Raw genomic sequence first — 10120 nt, forward strand, 5'->3', positions numbered from 1 at the left:
AGGCTTACTGCTTTCCCCAGTGTGGAGCTCAAAACACTGACAGACTATCACAGAGGACTGTCCAAAGTGGGTAGCTGGTGCGGCGACACAATTGTTGTGTGGACACAGCCAGCGGTTGGAACAGAAATCCAGCAGATTTTGCTGTCTCTTGTGTTGGAGAAGCTTTTTTTGCCATCTCTTTTGGCACGTTCTGCGGAAGTCTGTCGCTTGTATTACAAGCCATGCTGCCACTGAGATAGGGGGTGATGCTTCTCTTGACACATCTCCAGCTGCCCAAATTGTTGGCAGACTTTCCATTTAGACAGGTGCTGTAAAAACAAAACAACTTCTTTTTAGAAAAAAATAGAAAAAAAAATCCCCCCGAAATAATCATGTCCTAGAGTTGTTTTTCCTTTGTAAGCAGTGGAACAAGCTGCAAAACTATGGAAAAGATGTAGCATGCTGCTGAGAGAGAATCAGCCACGGTGAAGCCCTGCCTTGATACCTGAGCCACTGGGGGCCCTCTGCCCTTGTGCCACAGGCTGAAAGTGCCTCTTCTTCTGCAAATGCAAAAAGTGCTCTCCTGCTAACATCCCCCTCCTTGTGAAGCGATGTCAGTGTCACTTTTGGTTCATTTTTAAGCTACTTCAAAGAACGACACGCACAAAACTTATCTGTGCCTAAGGGAAACCAGCTTCCTGAGGCTCCTCTGCAGTCTCCTTACAGGCAGTTGCTCCAGCTCTGAATTTCTTCTCAGTGGATCATCCTGCCCCACTGATTGTAATGGGTGTCTGGAGAGACTAACCCCACTGGCATGAAGTTACTCTTCTTTGCAACCTGCCTTCCCCATGGTTTCCAAAACTTTTTTCTTTGTTACAGCAAAGCTAGTCTCAGTAGGCTCTTTTTGGTTTTGCAGTGTTCAGGATTCCCACCCTCCATGAAACAATCTGACCTTCTTTATAAAGTGAAACCCACAGAAACAGAAACATATTTACATCAGTACTGAAAAGCAAAATGCCGTGGCAGAGTGTCCCTAGGGGTGCGACCTCCACAGTGCCTTACTCCCCATCTACCACCACAACTTGCTTGAAAATCCCAAATGATCATTGAATTAAGCTAGAATTTCTCCAAAAGCCCATCTTTTTGCCCCAAGGTAGTACCAGCTATTTCTAAATAATTCCTGACAGATACTGGTTTCCTCTTTTGTTAAGAAAAAAACCAGAACAGCAAAAAACCTGGACTGATGGAGACTTGATAGCGGGCACAAACTCTCTGCCTTGGTGCTCAACTACAATTACTCTTACAAAGGCCTGTTTACTAACATGTCGCTTAAATCCCCTTTTGTTTAAGCCTGTTGTGCCTCAAGTGCTGTGTCCGCTGGGTTAGGACAATAAATAACTTGTCCCATCCTCTTTAAGAACTCTCTGAAGAGGGTTGTTATTGTGTCCTTATAATGGCCTTGCTGTTTCCAGCCTAAACAAACATAACCAATCTTTCATCAGAGATCACATTCCCTAGATCGTTCTAATTTCTCTGGTATTGGTCCAGGTTGCCCTCAAATTGGGATGCCCAAAAGACACTGCCTGCCATGCCTTACATGTCTCTGTTGGCAGAAGACAGCCCTCAGAGGTGGGACAGTTTCTGACAGCAGCGAACTACCAAAGCTGCTGTCCCACCTCCTCTTTCACAAATGGTGCAGAGACATGCCAAGGAAAAGATAGTTTCTGGAAGGCAAGCATCTTTGTTGTTAATGAACAAATCACGCTACAGCAGCCTTCAATGTAAGATAAATATTTACTCCTACTTATGTCACAGAGGTTTATCTACTTATGGGCTAAGTCCAGGGATCTAATAAAATAGGGCCTAGTATAAGTAAGTTGGGAGAAGAAAAAGCTGACCTTAAATGAATGGCTTATGTTACATTAATGCAGCTCACAGGAACGGAAGGAGAAAATGCCTCTTTATCTTAAGGAGAAAATCCATCCTCCTTTCTACATTATGCTCTACAGGAAACAGTGTAATGCCTGTTTGATGTTTAGCAAACACAAGTGTTGCGGATCAGGCTGGGGTTGCGTGATGGGTCTGGAAAATAACTGACTGTTAACCTAGTTCGTATGACCACCAAAGAAGTTCTAGAAAAAGTTTTTTAATTTAAGGGTTATTTTACTTCTGCTTGATATTATGAATTGGGTACATTCACAGCATCTGCTAGGGCAAACTATGCTTTCACTATTACAGTTTTGGTGGAACCACAGTATTTTCTGCCTGTTCTGCAGAGACAACCAGGCAACAATCATTTGCTTCAGCAGAAACTACGAAATGACAAGTTTGGCTCTGCCTGGCTTATAGCATAATCCACCTGTCTTCACGGCGACAGTAGCTGCAGCACAGTTGTCGAACAGGAGGGGAGGGTGGCTTCAGCCTCTACGTTCTGTATCCCCTGATGATGTCATGTTCTTTGGCCTGAACTGTTGGAGGAACTTCTGGGAACCAAGACCCTCAGGCTGCCTTTGGCAAGGCTTACAGAGCTCAAGGAAAGGGCCGAGAGAAGAAGTAGGGCTACCGCTTTACATGCTTGAGTTTGTAACATCCAGGAAGTCTAATCCAAAGGCTTTGTACTGAACTTGAGTACTGAAGCTATAAAGTTAAGTCACTCCTGAGACAAATACAGTAACATATTTCTAATACTTACAGTTGAGTCCTTCTCTGTCCTCATTTGGTTGGACATCTGTTGAAACAAATGCACCGTTTTAAGCATGTAGGATAGATAACTATAGTCTTTAGCCAAATGGGATTAATATTAAGCAACATCCACCAAAGTTGAGGGTTCAATGTGGTAAATGCTCTTTGGACAGCAAAATGCAGTCCATACTCTGTTTGCTTACAATCTAGGTCACCAATTTCAGCAAGGATAGATTTTGGGCTTGAAGCAACAGCCCTGTTCCGTGTTTTGGGACAGAGTCCTGCACCACTCTTGGGTTGTTTCTGAAGGAAGGACATGGCTCCTAGCACAGCTGCTGCAGATGCTGGGCAAGATCACTACCCTCCTTTCTCCTCCTCTTTTCTGAAGCACCTGGGCTTGCTAGCCATGACAAAGAAGGCATGGATTGAAAACGTGGTTTGTTCTTGTCCATGAAAGGTGTGGTTGCCCCCGCTCCCTTTTTTTCAATGTTAGCTCTTGTATACCTGCAAGCTCTTGTATACCTGCAAAGTGGCTTATAGAAGTACTTAGAAACATCAGCAGACTGAGCCTAGTCCACAAGATGTCTTTTAGGGCTACCTTTTGTTCTGTCTTGCCAAGCATTGAAGAGTCCCGCACATGGGCAAATGCAGCAATACAAGGGTACACGTGTATAAAGTGGAGTGACAGTGAGGCATGCTTTATTTCTAACTTGTAAAAAGCTGCTTGATCCCAGTGGGATCTTGAACCCTTAATTGCCCAGCCAATGATTCTAAAGCTCTCAGGATTGATTTATCCTCTGATTTCTGCTTTGGATTGTGCTAAGCAGAGACAGCTAGTGACCCCAGTCCTGTTCCATGGAGGAGCATCCCCTCCATTTGTCCAGAAACAGCCTGCAGGGATCACAGCTCAGAAACTATGTCCTGAACAGGCACAAAGTCTGAGTTACTCTCACATCCAGCAGTTAACTCCGTGAGGCTCAGATGCGTTAGCAGAAAACCATAAAGAATAACATGTTCTGGGGCACTATATGTCCTCCCCAGGGAACCCCAGGATTTTGATAACAGCATGATTTCCTGCTGTTGTGTGCAGAGAATTTACTCGCGCCTTCTAGTAATGCATTGAATGACATTAAATATTTTGGCAAGTGAAAAAGAATTCTTCAGATTGGGTCATGCAAATGAAGGGCCTCATTACCTGCGTAGGACACAAGTTTAGAGGACCTCCGCCTCCACAGCCAGCAGGTTAAAACAGCTAGAAGACCTATCAGAATGACAATGAAAACAATGCCAGCTGCTTGAGCACCTCGTCCATTTTTTTCCAGGTTTTTGTGATTTTCTGTGCTAGAACCATTGCTTTGCTTCTGCTGTGTGTCTGGAATAAAATAGAAGAAGGATATAATAAGGCGTAAATTTTCACATTACATACCAGGCAAATATTTGACCACATTTTACATGCACAAAAAATTCTGAAGGACTAAATATTTGTGCTATTCATATCACTGTGATTCTGGTGGTATTCCTTCTGAGCAAGGCACATCTCCAGCTTACACTGTTTAATAATACAATGCCAGTTTATTCCTCCCTGTCATAATACTGCATGCATCCCTCCTTCTGCCTTTTTGTTCTTCATTCCTGCCAGCCTTGGGAGACTGTATGTCTGAGCTTGTATCTAGACACAGTTGAAAATAAATCTATACAGAATCTATAATGTAAATCTGATGGTTTTCAGAAAAGTGGGTGAAACCTCGTTAGTGCATATCTACAGACAGACCCACTGGTTGATATATCTGCTACCTAGAAGACATGAAATATCATGAAGGGACTTACAGTTCGCTGACAGATTTTCCTGCAGTATTTTATTTTCTATGGAGCACTCTATTTGCATGTTAGAAGTGGCTTTAACCTTCAGCGTGCTGAAAACGCTGTAAGTGCCATTGGTGTGGGGGCTGATCTTTAGCTCTGATGGAGGCAGGTGACTGTTGTCCGTTTTATTTATCCAATAAACATTGGGCTTTGGGTATCCATTGCTGGACCTGCAGCTGAAAGTCACCTCCTCTCCAGTGCTGTCACTGTTTCTTATAGGTCCGCTGAGTATTGGTTGGCTATAACTAGCTGGAGAGCAAAAGAAAAAGATATAGTCATCAATGTGTTAAAACGTATTGAAAAGACAAAATTTTGACATGGGTTCTGAAGCAGAAATTCTGGGTTTCACATGACCCTCGTGACTTGAAAGGGAAACACCTGCAGGTTTGGTGTGTAAGCCAGAGAGCTGAGAGAATCACTGGAAGGGAAGAAGGCTGAAACCAAACCCAAAGGAAGAAAGCAACTTCTTAAGCTGCTGTCACCCAGTCATGTGCAAGAGCCCTTATATTAATGAAAGCCAAGATGGAAAAAAACCCACACTGGATAAACAGCTGTTACTGTTCTCCCAGTTTTAGATTCCCTGTCCGTAACATTTAAATTAAGCAGACTTCATTTCAGCAAAGGGCTGAAGTGTGTTTCAAAGTTAAGGGTATGCTTAAATGTAATACTGAAATGGCAAAAATTTGAAAAACTGGAATGAGAATTTGGGCAAGTATGTACAAGTGATACAAGTTCTTACCTGCTAAACTGAGAACCACTTCTGCCTGGTGAATCACTCTGGTATATTCAGTTTTCTGGAGTACTACACATTTGTACCTATGTTCATCACTCTGGCTGACATTTAGTAGTAGTAGAGAAAAATCACCATTTTCCAATCTATCCCAGAATAACCGAGTCCTGTTTTTAAAGTGAATACACTGTTCACTTTCGTTGTCTTGACCAGAGATCAGTGCATGTACAACTGAACACTCTTCTTGATCATCAGCTATTTGCCAATACACCCGTAGATTTTTTAAGTGCAAATCTCTTCCTAGATAAATGCAACTCAGTGTAGCGTTGTCTCCAAGTTTACTGACGATGATCTTCTCCTCCAGTGCAATAACTAGAAGATTAAAAGAGAGAGAGAAAAAAGGGAGGTTATGTGGGAAAAATGTCATTCTTTTCCAGTATATTCTACCACATGTGGACTCCAGTATTAGTATTTATAACAGGCAGGTGAGTGTGCTCCTTCCTCCTGAGTTGCCGGCGGCTAATTCTCTCCGTGTCTGTTTGTCTGTACGTTTTCCAAAGGGACCTTTTACAATATAAAGCCTTCTGCTTATTTCTTTCTCCGAGGACCAACCGGTCTAAGCGTTCCCAGCCCCATGGATATACCTGCATGTTTCACTTTGCCCACTGACTGGGACTGACTGCAGACACATATTCAAGTCCTAATGCTTTAATAATCACTTCTTTTTAATTAAGAAAAATGCCAAGTAACACCAGGTAAATCACAAGAAGTGGAAACACTGATAAGAAAAAGAGTGCTACCATTATTTTGAGACCCAAAAAATTATAAAGGGGAGTGAAAACAGTGTTTCTCAAAGTGGACATGTCATAGCAATCACATTTTATTTCTACCATTGGTGTCACCCTCTCAACAAATATACCCAGCTGGCAAACTGGCATGCCCGGATACCTCCAGTGACACATTCATTAGACATTTACAACCTCTCATGGTCACTTGAGGTAGGCCAGCACAGTATCTAGCCTTCAAGGCACTTTTCCTAGCCTCCAGACATGAGAAAGGCAACTCCTCTCCCTGGTGAGCAATGAGAAGGTGTGAGCTGGCTGACGAGCAATGCAGAAGGTGCAGGTCAGCTACTCCGAAAGGGCCAGGGTGGCTCTGACTGCAGCCTCCCTGCCAGGAGGGATGCATCACCTCTCCTCCACCCCAGCAGCCGAAACCTCTCTGGTGCAACTGGTTGCTGAGACCAAAGCAGTGTGCACGTTGTAAATGTCGGACTGGGGGGTGAGGGGGGGTCTGGCATGGGGTTGGATGGGAGAGATTACAGCTGGGCAAAGGGATTATGCAGGTGGGTGAATTAGAGAAAGAAAGAGGACAGGAGCGAGGGTTTGGAAATGTGGAAACAGCACATGGTGAGGTGGGAGGGAGGTGGCAACGTTAAAGGGGGACACATCTTTGTGTTGGTGCACTGAAATAGCTCATCTACGCATCTGAGTTGGGCACCCTGGCTTAAAAATACCACTGAAGCAAACGCAGTACTTGCAGGGAGGAAGGCAGCATGTTCTCCAGGCCCTTATCCTCTGCTGGGTGAGACAAGAAGTAACGGACTTGAACTGCAACAAGGATGCTGCAGCTCAGACTTTGGGAAACCCCTTGTAGCGGCAGGAGGAGTGACGCTCTGGAAAGCATTGCCTGGGAAGACGCGGGCACCTCCATCACCGGTGTTATTTAGGAACAGGCCAGCTGGCATCTATTGAAACTGAATCTGGTACAGTTTGTCCTGATTTGGGGGCTGAGGACTTTCCTTGATGACTTTGTTGAGGTCCTTCTCAGTGATTAAGCAAGAACAGAGGAGAGACAACTCTGAAAATATTTAAATATCACCAAGTGATGTCCTTTGACCTTACCTTTATTTTGAAAGGGATTTTTGGAACTGTAGTAAAAGACCGGGGTACTTGATACAGTGATGTATAATTCTAGTCATAATGTGAGTATGGACTTTATCCAGGCATGTTAGATCTGCCTACCAACAGCCCTTATTACCCCATTTTAAGGCCTTTTGTTGGCAGAGATAAATACTCCGGGATGTCTGTAAAGCAAGCAGAGCAATCTAAGCAAGAGCATCCATAAGCTGCTTTGCTATTCTCCATACTGAAACTGATAGAAACTGATTTTTTCTTCTTTCCCTGATGCATGTCACATTGAGGAATTCTTAAGTGTCTTGCTGAAAACACACAGATGTTTGTATTGTACATATTACAAATACTCCGTGTATTTGGCTAAACACATTAAGGGAGGGCAGCTTCATTTTTAACTAAAGTGTTCTGAACTTACCCGCTCTCAGGATATGGAGGAGCAGTAACAGAAATCCATAGCTAAAATAAAAAAGCAAACAAGAGTGTTACATGATAGACTTTAGCATCTCTGTTGTTTACATAAGCAATAAACTAATATTGATTGTTTCAGTATAGTAGCGGAAGTAAGTAAATTAGGTGCTGCTACTATGTAATGTCCCATTAAGTATTTGCATTTTTGACAGCTGCAAATCTTCTGTTCAAACAACATAACTCCGTGGGTGGGTGGCCAAGGCCATGAATAGCAGTAAAATGCACTAATATTGGAATCAGAGCAGAAGGCTTGAAGCTGATGTTGTGCCTGTCTTTCTTGTGAAAAATGAACCGTATAGACTTACTGGACAAATAGGCCCTGGAGGATATCTGGCTCACTGGGAAGGAGCACGGCTGCACAAGCCTAAATCCAGGTCAAAGGCCTGCATCCCACTGTTTTGGTGAAAGTCAATGAGTTACGGTTTTATCTGGTTAAAGGACGACAAGCAGATGACCGTGCTGCCCACCGTTTTGCGCACTCAGTAAAAATGTGTAAACAGGAAATGTGCTGATAGGAGGGAGCTGTGCAAAGGTTTTGCTGGAAAGAATGCGGCATGTTTGATTACTCCGGAGGGGCAAATCTATGCAGGAGTTTCCCAAGGGAGTTACACTGCTGGATGCTATAGGAAAACCCAGTTTAACCTACCTATAAAGTCCAGGTGATGGAACTCTCATCCATAGGGCTTTAAGAAAGGTAAATATGCAGCACTTTCCTAAGAGTTACTTTAAAATAGCCTTTCACCACCATACCTAGCTAAACATTGTGCTCTTATTCCTCCAGACTGCTGTGGGAAAGGAAAGGAAGACACTGGAAAGGTTTTGGAATGGGAGAGCTGTGTGGCTGCAATTGCCCACCTTGATATTGCCCTGGGTGCAATAAGGTTGCAAAGCTTAGCCGATGGGCAGAGGGACGTGAGCACCTGCTCATCCCCAGTTTCCCCAGCTTGCTTTTGCAGGCAAGCAGGACTGTGAGGCCACGCTACCTGGGTGCAGCTTGGTTCCCTTCCCCAGTTGTTCCTCAACCCTCAGCCAGGTCCAACACTTCACCCAAGGACTGGGGCAATGGGGAGAGCTACCCCCAGCAGCTCATGTCTACCCAGGAGCGAGCTGCAGGGTCTCCCACCGACTGCTCGCCTTCCCTCCAAACCAACCCTGCCCTGCCTGACCCTTGTCCCTCCAAGCCCTAACCTAAGCCTACTCCCCCAGCAGCCATTTCTCACCTCACTTTTCCCCATCAGCTGTGCTTTACACCATCCCCTTTCTCTTCCAGGCCTCCTGCCCTTTCGCCACAGCTCCTGCCCCTTTGTCCAGCCGAACATCAGGATTTGACCGCCACCTCCCAGGCACAGCATTGCTTCTGCCCAGCTTTACTCCTGCCAGCTGCCTGGGCACAACTTGGGTCTCCTCTGCTGCTGCTGCGGAGGGTCTCTAATTCCCACCTGCCCCCAAGAAAATTACGATCTTCCCGAACATATTTGGCTTCCCACAGAGAAAGCAGAGGACATTCCTTACACAAAATCTACCTCCACTTGAAGCCCCATCTCCAGAGAATGAGATGGGGAAAGTTTAGGGAGGAGTCAGTCTGAATTGTATTACTTTCATACGAAGAAAACACTTTCTCTTCCTTTTCTGTGTCCTTTGAAATGGTTTCATAGATGAGGTTTCAAAAGTTTAAGTGGATGCCCAGCGTGGAACATTTCTGTTCTAATACTTATTTTAGTAAATCAGCAATCAGTCCTAAAGTAAGTCTCCCAAGTAAGTATACCTGACACTCCAGGGAGGCAGCTCTGCTCTGTTCTGTCTCTGGCAGTGACTTTCGGTGCCTTTTGCACGTGGTCTTGTATTTCTGTTGTATTTGTATACTGTGCAGTAGCCATCGCTTTTGTGCTAGGCTTGTAGAGGTCTGTCTTGACAATCTCACCTTAATGTAGTTCTTAATCGCATGGTTGTGTTTGTTTTATCGTTCCCCGCCCAAGTTAGAAACTATGAATACAGTCAGTCATTTGAATTAAATGGAGAATGATTGACTGATCTTTATGGGATTCTTCAGGGAATTTCCCATGGCAGGCACTTGCTGATGCCAACAAACATTTAGCTAGTCAGCCAGAACGGATTCTCTAATGTATGTATACAAAGCACGTCTTGATTTCTTATTTTAATAAATGATGTCACAGTTAAGACTGATAGCTCTAGAGATGCTCATCCTCTTACTTGGAGGAGGTTGCAGCTGTGGTAGCGTGGGGGCAGTGTCAGCCCACCATTTTCCCCTGGAATAGCTTTAATGCCAAGCTCCTGTTGGAAAAAGGGAGAAACGCTCTTGCCTGCAGAGAAACCTCCCTTTTGCCCCATATGTACATTCAGCTCCTGTGTCCTTCACGCTGGCAGTGAGCTCCACTAAGCGCAGGTGTAACTGCATTAGTTTCTTAGGTTCTCTCTCTCCTTTATTTATTTGTTATAAAATATTTTAAATATTTTTTTTTCT

General features: G+C 44.3%; 1 protein-coding gene across 1 annotated transcript; it reads right to left on the reverse strand.

The window, feature by feature from the left end:
* Positions 1-2671: 2671 nt before the first annotated feature.
* On the reverse strand, positions 2672-7626 carry LOC104074218 (ICOS ligand-like; the record flags this gene model as incomplete). The annotated part of the gene is made up of 5 exons (XM_009574269.1): positions 2672-2707; positions 3857-4033; positions 4489-4773; positions 5264-5626; positions 7586-7626. Coding segments are annotated over 5 exons (902 nt in total), but the record flags the coding sequence as incomplete, so codon positions are not given.
* Between the last annotated feature and the right edge of the window lie 2494 nt (positions 7627-10120).

The sequence above is a fragment of the Fulmarus glacialis genome, unplaced genomic scaffold, assembly GCF_000690835.1.
Source record: "Fulmarus glacialis isolate BGI_N327 unplaced genomic scaffold, ASM69083v1 scaffold14223, whole genome shotgun sequence".
Lineage (NCBI taxonomy): Eukaryota > Metazoa > Chordata > Aves > Procellariiformes > Procellariidae > Fulmarus > Fulmarus glacialis.